Source organism: Ptychodera flava, chromosome 6 (genome assembly GCF_041260155.1).
Source record: "Ptychodera flava strain L36383 chromosome 6, AS_Pfla_20210202, whole genome shotgun sequence".
In the NCBI taxonomy this organism is placed as follows: Eukaryota; Metazoa; Hemichordata; class Enteropneusta; family Ptychoderidae; genus Ptychodera; species Ptychodera flava.
Window position 1 is genome coordinate 24,695,751 of NC_091933.1, and position 16,135 is coordinate 24,711,885.

The window sequence follows — 16,135 nt, forward strand, 5'->3', positions numbered from 1 at the left end:
CCAGACATAATCATAATTTATTAATGATCATAAGTATCACAACAACGGGGTTTCCAGATGGTATTTACACAAAGTAGACGACATTGTTTGTTAAAAAAAGGTTTCAATATTCTGTAACATTCAGTTCTGTACACCTGAATAAATCCAGGAACAGCCAACCAATTCAATTCTGCTATCCATGAAGAAACAGATATTATCCTCGATTATCTTTACAGAGATGATATATTTACAAATTACAAAGCTAGTATTTCATAAAAATAATGACAATACTTTGAAGAGCTATTCAAAGTAGTATAAGTCCGCTAGGCCCTATGTTTCTCATGTTATGGATTGCAACTTCAATTGATAAATGGACTGAAAATAATTTCTATTTTTACAAAAAACTTTGTGCATTTCCTAAACATAAGGCAGTTTTACTATTAAAGAGGCACTCCCATTTGGTAACATTTTTAAAACACATTTTTTTAATGCCAACGGTCGATATTTGACGTGGCAACTGCGCGGATCGCGAGATATCGATAAAAACATGTCATTTCCCGAGCGTATTTTTCACATCCCGAAGTTTTACGATCGTTTCTGATTATGACGCGAAATCCACCAAAGGTTTGTTGTTGTGCTGATTGACGATATTCTAGGGAGTCCATAATAAGTTCGAACGACGCAATTTTACCTCTCACTGCGAAGACTTATATACAGCATTATGCCTTTACCACAGGTCAGTTTTTGAAAACTTCTTCTTAGCTTTGTCGTTGTCATTATTCTAAATCAGTTGTATTATATTTTTAAGCAATACCACATAAACATAAGTTTTTACGTGTTAAACATTAGCCGCCTCCGATGACTACATTTTGTCGTCTGCCACGCAGTACTTGACAGTGGTTCGCCACGCGCGTAGTATGCGTCTATGCATACCACGCGGTGGCCGCTATGTATCAACCGTACGTAACTGGGCTAGTCACCTATGCGAATTCTGGTGGTGTCAGCAAAAATTGTTTTTCGTTTTATCACCAAGTCAGTAAGACTCAGCTTTCTCCCACGGGGCATGACCGATCACCGAGGCAAGTGGTACTGTGGCGTACAGCAGTGTAAGTGTAGACTCGTACTCCATAGCTTAGTTGACAATGGCCCAAGTGCCGAACATTCGATGTTCGGAAGCTGAATTTAGGTGGGCCATCGGAATTCAAACTTTTATTTTTTTGAAGACATATCTTTATCGATATCTCGCGATCCGCGCGCAGTCGCCACGTTAAATATCGACCGTTGGCACTAAAAAAATGTGTTTTAAAAATGTTACCAAATGGGAGTGCCACTTTAAGAATGTCACTTTGAGTTTTAAGTCCTTTTCATGATGCAGATGATAAATGGAAAACATTCCTTGGTAGAATTTTGCATGCTTTGAAATTGGTGCCACAAACTTTTGGAGTCTAAACAGTGATACATCTACATTTTTGCAACAGTATTAATGATTAACTGACCTAGCCGAAAACCATTCGTTAGCACCAAATGTAGACAAATACAATACTGGGTAACATAAAGTAAATTTCTGCTATTCTCCAACTTTGGAAAATGTGTTCCCCCACTGCGGAAAATTTCATGGAATTGTGTTGCGCTTTGTTATCATATCACAGTGTCCAATGCCAGCGAACTGTTTCCCATGGTTCCAGCTTTACCATGTACGAGGCGAGTCTTCATCAGCCAATATTCCTGTAAAAAACAGCGAATAAACATTCACTCACCTTTCAAACAATTTCAAATGACAAATTATGATGAAAGAGATATTTATTTACCATAAACAGCGAGAGAATTTCATACTTGATCCTGCTTGATGTCTTAGTAGCTCTCCCACATATGCTATGTAAGGGTAAAGTGGGAACTGCCTCTTTGATCACAGGGACCTCAGGCTGACTAATAAATAAGTAGGAACAATAAAAAACAAACAAACGCCCCATAAACAAACAATGAAACAAAGACGAACACAAGCCCATATACAGACTGACTGCAAAAAACATACAACAACTATTTACAGTACAGCAATATTGTAAGATTGGACCTCTCTCTAATTGAGACTAAAATTACAGAAAGCATCATTCCTCAGCTGAGTGATTACAGAAGTCTGCTCTAAAAATTGTACATATTTGCCAGATGTGTTCCCAGTGTCTGCGTCTGTGTTTATTATCTGTTAGTTAGGTTAATGGTTTATTATCTTGCATGCCTCCTTTTATTTCATTCTCTTTCATTTGTATGTTGGTTTCAATTTACCCTAAGCAACCCGCTCCCCCATGCTAAAATATTGCACATCTTCGAGGCATTGGGATGCCAAAGACAATAACCAAATGAAATATGAACTACCAGGAGAAAAACGCTTAGAAAGCTCTCAGCCAACTATTTTTGTGTGAGGTTCAACTGACGACAAAGTTTATTGACATGATGATCTAGAAGGACTTTTGACTATGGAGCGTTAAGTGTCATGAACCTGTCAGCTGATGTTCAGTACAATGCTTGTCTATAAATATTGTGATAATTGTGCTCTTAAATATCTCTGAAATCATAATTTTGAGCTGGACTTTGGGCGATGACTTAACTTTGCAAGGCAAAACAACAAGTACACAAATTGAGGCATATATGGATGTATCTATGTACACATTTTGGTCACTTGTAATTTGTTCCAGGACATTATCAAAAAGAATGATAAAACATAAAACTTAAAGTTGTTCAATTCATTGTACAGTTTGTTCAAATTGATTGATACAATTTGTCATACATTATTGTACATGATTGTGTCCCTGCATTCCTTTCTCAAAATAAACTTTGCAAAACTTTGTTCCTGTTAAACACACCTTTATCTCATCATTTGACAATGGCATGATTGAAGATAGTGGACTTGTGAAGCATTTCATACCAACCACCAGTAAATGCATACCAAAGGGTGGCTAAGATTACAGATAGGAGTGCACTACATTAAAATGATACAGAAGTAAAACTTTGAATAGTAAAGACTAAAACAAAAAATATGTGACCAAATGGAATTATTTTTTAACCAAATTTGCAATTATCACACCCAAAATTTCAGAGATTAAAACATTTATTTGATGGAATATTTTAACCTTCCGGTATTGTCAATTTTGAGTAGCATCTAATTCATATAGGTCTTGTAGTTTTGAAACAATTTTTGGTAGGTCACTGTGGAATACGGCAATTAGCCAGAATTCACAATTTTCCTACTCTCTCATGATTGCATTTTGTGTACTCTTCAACAGGAGCAATTGACCTGGCCAGAGTTGGATTAACTCAAGTTGGCTTTTAGACCAATAAATCTAAAAAATTCACTGATGCATTTAAAGAACTTGCCTTGGGAATACAAAGTGCTAATACAGGTAGTGTTGAACACCTGTGAGCAGAACGGCCCAATACATGTTTATTTTTTCTGCGCTCACATCCCTTACAAATATGCGGGCCTGTGATAGTTGGGGGGGGGGACTTGAAAAATTTTGACCATATAGAGGGGGCATTTGAAAATTTTTTAGGGTACTTGGGGGGGGGATCTGAAATAAAATAAGATTTCAATCGAGATCCCTCCAGCCCCCCCCCCCCCCCCCAAATTGTGTTTTGTTAACGCAGCCTAAGCTCGCCAAAACATGGGCTGTACTATTTTGGTAAAAGGTGAGGTCGGTAACCAATAGGAGGGGTTTCAATGGTTCATTTCCCACTGAGTATGTTGGATTGTTATTAAAGTGAGCAGTAATTTTCACTTCAAATATTAATAGACTAGTAATATAAATATGTTTTCTCACACAGATACTGAAGATTAATCAGGTCACCATCCTCATTCTAGCAGCCAAGACCTTTGCTTCTTGGCAAAAAGTTGGTTCATGTATAATGAGCTTTCACCCCTGAATGGCTCATTCCAAAGGTTTGTATGCAGACATGTACAACTCTGCTGTCTTTGCTGTGAGGGAAATTCCTCAAGCTTCTTGAGTTTGCATTGTACGAATGAATTTTGTAACATATACAGTAGTGCAGATCTAGCAGTGCTGTGCACACACATTTATGGAAATCTGTTGTATTACTAAAGTCTCTCATGGTATTTGCTGAATGAGATGAGCATCTCAAATTTACTGTAAACTGAAATCATTCACACTGACAGTACAACGGTAAAATTTGCTTAACTCTTTGAGTCTTATTTTTCCCTCCAGAAATTTTAGTGCGACATTTTAACAATTTTAGTGATTTTTGCAATTTATTTTGATAATTTTGGACCAATTGGACTTCACATTTCGTTGGCTACAGTTTTTTATCGAAATTTTTGCAAAAGTTCGAAAAAAACTGACAGGTGTATAAATTGTAAAAGTGACAATAATTGATTTTGGTGCTCAAAGGGTTATTCAAAGGGTTATTCAAATAATTAAAATTTGCTCTGACAAGGGATCTTTAGTCTTATAAACTGGAAGCATGCATGCAAATGATGCATTCTCAAGAAACTCTTATTTCTATAGGTTTCAGCATGAAAATCATCATATGCTGATTTCCGACAATTTCAATGATTACACTAAATTGATCAAACCCAAAGCCCTGAGGTTCAGATTTTAACATAACAATCACTCAGCAGTTTCAAAAATGAAAGTTACTAGTAATTACTATGAATCAGACTGGAAGATTTTGTGTTGGAGAGACGGATATTATGTATACAATTGATAAAATGAAAACTTGAGTATAGCAGAAAATGTTTAGGAGGACGGAAATTCTGGGTTAACTTTATTCTTTTTGTGGCATATAATATGTAAACAAGCAAATCTAGCTGTGATTGGTAAGTTATTGTGTCAACTGAAACATCAAACACATTCTGCACAGAAGTTTATTTTCATGCAACATTTTATTTTTAATGACGAAAATATTCCAATAATTTTAGAAAATATTAAAATCCAGGTCAACAGGGTTTTTTTTGTCATTTAAAACGATAAAAAACTTACTTTTCAAAAGTATCAAATCACCCTTTTAAATTGAAGAATCAACTTCATATCCTTTTCATAAAATATATTTTATATATTATTTGAAAATGTTTTGGAAATAATAAACCACCAAGCTACCCTTAGTGAATCAGAATTCTATTGTCTCATTGACAGCGCAAACACACAAAAGAAACAATTTTGTAAATATAACAATAAAGTTGAGACATTAAAAGCGTGACTACCATGGCGGCTATTTTATGGTAGCATAAGCTAATTATGATCTTCATGAATAAGCTTTCTCAATGTTTATGCATATTATACCATATAGGACTGCTTCCAAGGCAGAAGAGTTTGGCAATGGGCAGAAGATATACGGATTACTCCAAAAGTCATCTTGAATCATGCTCAGTATTGTAAATGTCCGTAATATGAAACTCAAAGATTAAAATGTTCAAACATTTGCTTAGTCTTTGCTCATTGACACTTCAAAGTGCATGCATTCTCTTTACAATCAAGAATGAAAATTAAGTGTTGCCATGCACATCCGTGGATTACAGTAACAAACTGCCTCAAATTAACTAACACAGTACTTGAAACTAGAGGTCTAGGATTGTGAGCGTTCTCTTTTCTGACTCTGTGCACAACCGTGCTCTACAGATTTCAAATTTAGTCCACAGTCAAGGAAATTGTCCTTGAAGTATGTGTGATTTAACAGCTGTAGCTGACTTATGCAAGCATTCATGTTCTTCTAATTTTAGATGTAGCAATACATTTTATTGGAATTGTTAGGGATTGCGCCATTCCTTTTCACCATTGAAATATTATAAAGATAAGGTAATTTCTAGTCAGTTAGAATCCAGCTCACATGTCAAGGTACTGTACACACTAGCATCACAACCATGGAAATTTAAGCTTTTGTTCATAATCAAACATTCACCTAGGCTGACCTAGTACAATTTGTAAACCATGAGCACATTACCCAAGATTCAAAATCACCTCTTTCAAAATGTCTTTCCTAAATCAACCAAGACGTTTTGCAATGCAGAATGTCGAGTCATATGTGTTCTGTGATAAAGTGGCAAACGTAAGCATCCTGACAAAGCCAGTATAACTTGGTAGGCAGAAACTATCAAGCATAAAGATATCAAGCATAAAATTATCGAGCATAAAGAATGAATGATGAAAACAGTCAATCTTTGGCTTGAATTTTCACATCATTCATGCCTATGTCAATTGAGGCTTTGATTCAGTCAATTTTTCTCCTGATGTCAAGACTCACTCAATCCATGCTTCCCTCATCACCCTTGACATGTCGGGACTTGACCTTCCATAAATCCTGAAACAGAGCGAGATGTAAGAAAACAAAAAATTGATGAAAAATTGTCTTGAGATACAGTTCAGCCCTAACTAAACATACAATGCAATAATACAGGTTTTCTATTGGCTTGCTCACTTCAATTTAACATATCATATGCTGAACCAGAATCCAAACCCAAAAGTCTTGGAGAATATGGAAGCGTCTACACACTGATTCTGTTGTTCAATGACAAAGAAATGACAATTTAACATATCATATGCTGAACCAGAATCCCGACCCAAAAGTCTTAGAGAATATGGAAGCATCTACACACTGATTCTGTTGTTCAATGACAAAGAAATGACAATACCTGGTAGGAGACTTCAACACCTTGCCCATATCGTTTGTGCACAAGATCATCAACTTCTTTTGCAATGTTCTCTTGGGTAGTACCTCTGACATCGATGTAGTAGCAGTCACTGCTGGCATAGTGACATGAAATAGCCTAAAAGACACAGCAAAAACATACCATTGAAGTCTGGACAGCATTGAACTTGGAATGGCTGGGTGCGTCTACTTTGGTGCTATAATTATTAGCAATACGTACTTGCAAGAGTGAAGGCCAATCTGCCCATACTATGGTCTAGTACAATTAAACATTGTGTTAGGGGGTATGTTTGTATTTATTTTCCATGAAAGGCACCCTTAGACAGGCATTGATTACTACCATGGGGAGGATATGGCTGAGTGTTCTTCAGGTGATAAATGAAGCACCCGTCATTGGGTTGGTATGGGACTCATCCCAATTTGTAGCAGCACACTACCTTTCGGAATCCAGTAGTTCTGTTTGTCCCAGATCCATGTATCAATATGGGATGAAAGAAGACAGTGTCTCCAGCTTCCATTTCCAGATGGACCCTGGGATGATCCGGAGAGTAGTCCCTTACTCCATGATACATTTTGTTGACTCCTCCCTGTAAACAGCACAAAGTTGAATAAGGTTCCTTTAATCTCCGTAATGATGTACGTTTAATTTCCCTGATCTGAAGTGCAATACAGTGGAAATTATAAATCTGGACCACTGGACATTAATACTAGTGGCAAAAGTTTGTTGACTTGTGGAGATGAATCTTTACAGGTCAGAGTTCAGCTGAACCCTAAATGGATCTTCACAATTGCTGCACTGTAGATCCACAACAAGTTGCAGCCCCTAAGAGAAGGCCCCTTCCTGCCAAAAACATTAGCCTCCCTGACTGCCCTCCCTCCCTCAACATCTGCCTCCCCCTATAAAAGATCCTGATATCATGGTTCTCAAAAGAACAGTTTGAGCCCCCTGGGTGGTTGCAAACAACTGAACCCCTCTCTCAGCCCAAAGGGAAGCCTCAAATGGGGATGATGGCTCTAAACTATTTTCAGAAAATACCAGAATATGATAACTCTCTGAGCGCCACAATATAATTTTATGACTACATGTTGCATGTAATCAATGTGCTTTGTGCTATCTGAAAATGTATTCTAATTGTTTTACAATTATGTTCAAATTTAAACTAGAAAAGCATGATTCCCAACACTCCTACAGAAAGACGGTAATATCTGGAGTTTCTATTGAATACCAACCTCCCACTCTGGGTAATCGTGTTGTTTGAGAGTTCCTTTGTGTGTGCCTGGTAGAACTACCAGACAGCCGTTGTCACGGTGAACCCTCTCCATGGCTGTCCATGAACACACTATTCTGTCCGCAGGTCGGAATGGGAAGTAGTGCAGGTCCTGATGCATCGGGTGCCGTGAGGACATGGTACCTGTAGCGCGAGTCGGAGTTGAAATTTGAAGCATTAAAATTAAAAATGTACATCATGGCAATAAAAGAACCATGTCAACTTTCCACACAGTTTGTACGATAAATAGAATTGAACATTTCATCACTACACTGCAGGAATGAAATGTTGAAGTGAGAACCTGCTGAGAGAAATGCTGCATACTTGCTTTCAAATCTGCAACTACAGAAAACTTCAAACCTTTTGTCTTCAGGTTTTGCAGAGATTACTCACCCGGATCTGGTGGTTTGTTGATAAGCATTGTGTGCATGGCTCTGATATTAGGACCAGTAAAACACTCCACGTATTGTAAGATCTGAGGAGAAAGATTTAATCCCCATGAAAAAAGTAGGCTGCTTAAATCAAAAGTTTTGATATTTACAAAACTGAGGGAGCATGCTCTAATTACAGCTACTTAAATTATGGCTGGTACTTTGGCAGATGACAAATGCTGTACAGACTTTTCTGACAAAAAATCAAGGGGGGACCTGCCCCAGCTCACTCAGAAATGGTTTTTAGAGAATTCAAACTTTTCCTGTCAGAGATTCACCACAGATGTTTGTCATTACATCTTTCTGATGAGTAGGGCAAACTACACAGTAAGTCAAATGTGCCAACCCACTCACAGAATGTCTAAAAGCAACCATACCTCTGGAAGACAGCAGTATTCAAACATGACAGGGTCTGACGCCCAATCTTGGATCTTGGTGATGGCTTGTTCTCCTGGTACAAACTCTGACTTTGCTATGGCAACGTCTCTCATGATGGTAATCCCTGGCACTTGAACAGTTTTGTCACAAATTTCTCGAAAACGCTCCCTTCAAATCAAAGACATGAGCAGTGTTTTTGCAAGGGTTTTGGAAGAGATGGAAATGATCTGGGAACCTCGGCACCATTTATGTTGTGCTCTAATGGGATATACATTCATAAAACAGGGGGGACCCTAGTAAAATTTACTGTGGTACTGGCCTTAAAGTCCGGGTACTCAATCCCAGAGATCAAGTTTGTTCTACTCTATAAGAGGATTATGGAGATGTCATAGCCTTTTGTTTTCCATTGACATTGTAATCTAGAAAGCAAATTTCCTGGCAAGACAATCTGGTGCCTGATACAGGCCTTTAACAAAAAACACTGATCAGGTCATGTTTTGGATGCCATGACATAGAAGTAAACTGCATCAAGAATTGTTAGAGTGTAACACTATAAAAGTTGTTAACAACTATATAACAATTTGCTCTTGTCATGTACCTTCATGGCTATCTTATTAGCTGCCTATGTAACTTCTCAAATCTGATATAAGATTATTGTTATGGCGACAGATAGATGGCCTGAACACCACAGTTTATTTGTTATTTTTGTCTTCCAGGACTTGCTGCTGGCAGGCAACACTCAAAGCAATTTCAATACATTGGCAAACACTGTGAATGACTTAGTTTGTTTGTTAACAACAGAACCTACTCAGGGATTTCATTTTAAAAATTCAGGCTGCAATTCGCTATAAATACTATAAAAAAGTCTTTGATTGAATCATTTGAATACGAAGTCATAAATAAAACCACTTTGGCAAATTATTAGATCTGACAATTGTAAGTTACCCATTCATCTATGATTTTTTTTGGCACGAAAACCTTGACACTGCGTAGGCAATTGACTTACTTGAATTGGCGGAGTTTGTCTTCAGAAACCAATTTCTTGATGACCAAGAATCCATTCTCTTCATAGAATTTCCGCTGTTCAGGGGAGAGAACTGAATTTCCAAGCACATACGGTTCACCTACGTTTGCTGCTACGGCTGCAGCGGTACTGCTAGTTGTCTGTATCATAAGGTTAAGGTGTGTTGATGTGAAGCCAATGTATGATTATGACGATCTCTATAATGGTGAACGAACGTAGCTACTGACTATATGTGACAAGACTTAGTGACAGTAGGCTCATCATGTTATTTCAAAGCAAAATTAGATATAGGTTTTGAAATTTATGTACTGGCCTAGCCCTGCGAACAATGAATGCTGTGTGTTCCCGGCATTATATAGCCTCATGATGGGAAGCCGTACAACGCCGGGAACACACAGCATCGTACACAGGGCTTATACTGGGCTAACTGCAGTGAATAAAGGACGATGCATCAAGTGAGTTAGTTCAACCAGAGTGTTAAATTTAAAAGCTGAAAGTAATGTTTGGTTTGGTGGATAAACTATAAATTGCAGTATTATTTTTTATAGTTGTCTGCATATGATATGATTGACTGGGGTGTTTCAGTCCAAGTCTTTGCACATAGACTTCTTGTATTCTGCTCTACTATGCTGCACGTGTGCATAGATACAACGGGAATGAGTGTGCCAGTAAGTTTTGCAACATGGTAGGACTTACAGTCCGAAACCGCTCCTAATCGAACGTACAAATAACAAAGGGTCTGTCAGTAAACAAGAAAATTACATTTTGAAAGTGAAACATGCAGAAAAAGACCCAAGTTCCAAGTTGAGTGTTGTCTTATTCACTTACTTGTAGTTGTTACCACAGGCTTTCGACTCAATGCAGGAATACCGCCAAACCTGCAATGAGTCGAAAGCCTGTGGTTGTTTACTGTAATGGTTTCATATACCATATATACCATGAGACGGTGGGCCCTACATTTGAAGTCATAAGGGTGTTCGTGTCATCTGACAGTTACGTCACGTATATCCATGGAGCTCCGTTTATAGCTCCGTGGTATACCCTATACAGTTTATCACACACGGACGTGCACGGACCATCAGTTACGTCTTAACCGAAAAAGAGAACTCTCGAACTTTGATCAAACACGGTTACAGTACAATGTACAATATTATTATGTGGATCAAGTGAAGTTTCAGTGAGTGTTTGGCACCTTCGTTCCTTGCTTATAGCAATTGAGACTGATCATATCGATAGAAACACCTGGATTCGAGCAGCTACCAACCTCTGAAGCACTGATTCTAGTAGTTAAGGATACAATATCATATTGCTGGCCCGTAGCTCGGTTTTTCAGGTGGTCACGAAGAACCTGCAGCCTTCTGTCCGCCATCCTTGTCCTATTATACTTGGGTCAAAGGTTGTTGATCGACCTACTAATTGCGCCACTCCCGAGTACTTTGTATATGCTTTTGTTTTTACATGTCCCGGCGACAAGGGCCGGTGTCACAACAGCCAGGGAACGATGCTGTCTTTGGACTCGGTTTTTTCATTTTGTGAAACATGAAATTAACCAGATTCGTGAATGAACATTACTTTTCCTGATAGATTTGTAGTAATAATGTATCTACAATCACAACATATTTGATCAATATGCATATAAAAGACAGAAGTGCAGTTGTAAAAAAGGTGATTTATCTTATTCTGCTTACAAAAATACTTACCTGTAATCATTGGCAATCATAATTCTATACTAGTCCTTCTAGTAGGAACAACAATTAAATCCCTCAAATGTTGAAATTCTTTCACAGATCAGATATTGCCTTTACATGTAAAGGTGATAGTGTCTTTGGAAACTTTCATGGTCTTGTTTTGGGAAAATCAAACATGTAATTTTCCTAACAAAAGACGCCAAAACCCAGGTGTGCGACATTACTTGCAAAATATATGGGATCCCCAGAACCGCAGCTGTTACATGTCCAAAACGTTCCTGGGTCAAGAACATGGTGTCAAAGTTGGAAACATTTTATCACTTACAGGTAGTCCTATCAATAAGGCCTGCGCCAAACCCATTTGAGTCTCCTTTCATGTAAAAAGGTGTCTGAGGAACAAGCTAAAGCGTTATTACTACCAAACAGGCTAAACCCCTTTTTCTCGATAAAATGAGGCATATTTTCTGAGTCGAACATATAAAACATTGATACACCGCCATCCGCCCTACACCTTTACGTTTTTGCCAGAGGCCTGGCGTTTTTGAAGCTTTTGGCTTTTCAGGCGACAGAGCACACGACCTAGGCCAAGTTAAGATGCAGGAAATAATACGTCTTCCCGACAACTGGATTTATCTTTAATCTAGCTGTGGGTCCATAGCTGTGGTGTTTTCAGACGGTAACCCCGCGGTTAAAATCGTAAAAGTCAAAACCAGCCCGTAAAAGGCATGAATCCCGTCTGAAAACACCACAGCTATGGACCCACAGCTATCTTTAATCATACTTTCGGGAAAAGTCTCAAAGGGTCTGGTACGAATCTTTTCGCTGTTAAGAGATGTGGTAAGTGCTCATGTACTTGGAAGGATACTTTAAACTTGCATCAAAACCTTGACCTTAAAACTGGCTATTGTGTTCGGCCAATCAACCCGCATAGGATAACAGAACAAAAACTCTTTTCATCACAGGCAGCCTAACAGAGATTGAAAACGTATCTACTGGAAATAGGTATTGATGCCGGTGAAACCCAATTGTGTAACCCCGCAGGGCTGGGCATGCGTCTCCCTAGCCATGATGGAAACTGATATCAAGTCACTCATGTCTCGTGTGGGTTTGAAAGAAAAAGAGACAGCTTATTACCTGTATATTAAGCTGGGAAAAGTAATACGATGTGGGGCCCCAGCAAAATCACTGTCAGCTTTATCTGGGGGAAATAGACAAGACACACAATATTCCAAGACTTTAAGGCATGGTTCAGGCGTCAGATTGTCTTGCCAGGAATTTTACCGTGACTTACTAGACTACATTTTCAATGGAAAACAAAAGGCTAGGACACCTTCATAATCCTATTACAGACTAGAACAAACTCGATGATCCCTGGGATCGATTCCCCTACCTTTAAATGAGATAGTTTGATTATCGAAGGCATTTCAATAAATTGTATGGGTGTGGTATCCAATACTAAATGCTATCATTGCACAATGAACATCGTCCTAACAATTGCAGAATATGTGGATATGTATAGAATAATAATAAGAGTTTAGGGGTTTAGTGATGTAAGTTGAACGTTTGCCATTTTTTCATCCTTTTGAGTAATAAACGACAAGAATAACTTAATAATGGTAATAAAGGTGTTGGTTTTAATGTGTTTATTTGTGTCACTAATTTTCAGGATTTGGGGAAAGAACAACTTATGAAGCAGATCACTAAGCCTGGAGAGGAGGCTTTGCATCTCGGGAAGCCTCCCAAATCCTCCGCCCAAACTTACAACAATAGGCAATATCCTTGAGCGAAGTGATAAGGCTAAAATATCTAGAAATTTAAATGGGTATTTACAAGCGACATTTTGTAATCTGCCAAATTTAAATGCTTTCCAACAGTTTTTGATGATAATTATGTGCATATAATTTGAGATCAGTAGAGACTCGAAATATTTACATCACGTGAATAAAAGATCCTCCACCTAACGGTATGAAGCCCGCGGCCGCCGTTGGGATGAAGAACACTGGCTCACGTTGAGGGCGCTAACTTACCTTCCTGGAAAAAAAGTACTAAAGTTGTCCCAGAAACATATCGGAAAAGAATTGGGTCAGACAAATTGGCAAGAAGAAGATTGATGAGCTAATCAGCATGGAAAGGGACACCATGTCTCTATGCAGTTGTTAAAATTCAAGAAAAGGTGTAAGTTACAGAGAATGATTTAAACAGGAAGATATTTCATGAAGGTTTCGTGATGGAGAGTATATAGTCAAGAGATGGGAATTGTCATAATTGTGGTCAAGATGAATCCCTTGATTTTTGTTTCATTTCTTTTAAAAACCTGTACAAAACAAATTGTGGGAAAACCTGCAAATGGTACTGAGTTGTGATGGAAACGCAATGATATCATCAATGTAATAAAATTAGTGACAGCAAGAATAGACAAATATCATATACTAGTTTTAAGAGTAAACATTAGGGGTCACTGTGGGTAAAGGAAAAAATCATCTAACACTCTTCCCAACATTTGAAATAATTGGAACTCGTTTATATTGTAAAAATGATAATATATATGTGTCATATATATATATATATTATATAATATATATATATATATAATATATATATATATATATATATAGAACAAAGCAGGTCAAGACGCACCAACTCAGGACACCAAGCTCTTCATTTATAAAATTTATTACACCGACGTTTCGTGGGAGTAATCCCACTTTATCAAGGTTAAAACAATCTGAAATAAAATAACAACGACAAACTTAAATATAAATACACATGCTAAAAAAGATTGAATCATACAGAGACTGGAAACGTGTAAAGTTAAAAATAAAAATTGGCGCCACTTACAAAAAAGCCGAGCAGAAAACTGCCTCGCTTTCCTTCAAACCCAGGAGTCGAATGGTCAAAGTGTGGGTATTGTTTCAAAACAACGTCAAGGCTTATTTATACTTGAAAGACATTTGCATATTAAAGTGTAGGAAAGGTGGCAGTGCAAACCACACAGAAATGACGTACTAAAAATATCCGACTCTAAAAAATACAGCTCAAACAGGTGAAATTATGAACCGTGGACAATAGCGTACATCCAAGGACACTTATGTAACAACTGAAATTCTACAATACATCAAACTAGAACAGTTACAAAGAAAACTAAATCAATATATATATATATATATATATGATTGCTTAGCGCATGCAACAGCCTGTAGAGTGACAACTACAAGTTTCCTAGATTCTTAGTATATATATATATATATATATATATATATATATATATATATATATATATATATATATATATATATATATATATATATATTCTACATAGGTGGGAAAGGGCAAGAATAAATAAAATATCTTACCATCCGTAATGCCAGTCTCAATTTTAAACCTCAATAACATAAGGAAAACAGAGAAAATCTTTCAAATATGACACATAAATAGCAAACGAAAATCTATCTCTGTTATGACTGGCTAGCTAGTGAATATCTATTTTGCATAATACTATTACCAATGGAATGAAACATGTATGCAAGCTATTTACCATCAAAGCCACTGCATGATGGGAGATGTGACAAAATATAGATATCCTCTCATCTCGTGGAAAAATCATCACAAATTTGTCCTTTCTCTTGTCTGCATTTCTCACTGCTAAATGTCGTCTTGTAATTGCTAACAGCTTTTTCGAATGCACCCGAGCCTGAGTTATGACAAACAAAGTCACAATAATCGATGTAATTTGAAGTTCTGAAATGTAAAAGAGTTTTTAAAAGCTACATTTTTTCACCAGCCAAATTTTACTGCTTTTTAACAACAGTTTTTGATAAAAACCTCCCAAAAACCAGTTTTTGATGATCATATGTGCTTATGATTGTCAATTCGGGACCAGGTAAGGACTCCATGTGGAATCCTCCACGTAGTAGTGAAGGAACAGACTGCGTATGAACTCCGCCGTTAAGATGATGAACACTGACTTACGTTGAGGGCGCTAACAAACCTTCTGGGAAATGAATACTAAGTTGTCCTAGAAACATGTTGAAAAGGAGTAAGGTCAGAAAAATTGGCCGAAGAAGATTGAGAATCTTATCAACATGGAAAAAGACAACACATGTCTCTATTCAGTTGTTATAATTCAAAAACAGGTGTATGTAACCGAGATAATGATTTAAACGGGAAGCTATTTCATGAAGGTTTGGTGATGGGAAGTATAGAATATTTAAAGTCGAGAGATGGAAATTGCCATTATGTAGTTGTGGTCAAGATGAATGTCTCGACATTGTTTCTTTTCTTCTAAAAAATGCACAAAAAATTGTGGAAACCTACAAATGGTAATGAGTTGTGTCAAACACTCAATGATATAATTCATGTAATTAGTGATAGCAGGAATCTATCGACAACAATCAGGTATTACTATTTCCTTTATCACATTCTATATTTTATCGATATAAAATACACAATTTGCTCCAAAGATCTACCACTTTTCATTATAGTAAAGAGCAAAATTGGAAATATTCCAGGCTGTCATCTACTTGTTGTTCTTCATACATTTTGAAATTGTGCACCCCTTAAAATCAACTTTACACTTGTCTAACTTTTATTACCCACCTGTTTGTAGTCCATCCCAAAAGTGGAGCCTTCTCTCGAGGAGATCGAGCAATCTTCAAATTGTCTTTATTTTGAGGATACTTTTGGCAACAATATATGCAGATGTGTAGCCTCCTTCTT

At 37.3% G+C, this 16,135-nt stretch overlaps 1 protein-coding gene across 2 annotated transcripts; it reads right to left on the reverse strand.

The window, feature by feature from the left end:
• LOC139135282 (phytanoyl-CoA dioxygenase, peroxisomal-like) lies at window positions 1–11,139 on the reverse strand. Of its 2 annotated transcripts, XM_070702603.1 has the most exons (9): window positions 11,029–11,139; window positions 9,714–9,871; window positions 8,707–8,875; window positions 8,292–8,373; window positions 7,861–8,042; window positions 7,068–7,217; window positions 6,614–6,748; window positions 6,226–6,282; window positions 1–1,704 (listed from the first exon to the last, which is right to left on the reverse strand). In XM_070702603.1, exons 1-8 carry the CDS (start codon window positions 11,098–11,100, stop codon window positions 6,226–6,228), a joined length of 1,005 nt encoding a protein of 334 aa, XP_070558704.1. In that variant the 5' UTR covers window positions 11,101–11,139; the 3' UTR covers window positions 1–1,704. The 2 variants fall into 2 exon arrangements, with proteins under 2 accessions (XP_070558704.1, XP_070558703.1); XM_070702602.1 differs by lacking the exon at window positions 1–1,704 and having other exon boundaries at window positions 5,237–6,282.
• Between the last annotated feature and the right edge of the window lie 4,996 nt (window positions 11,140–16,135).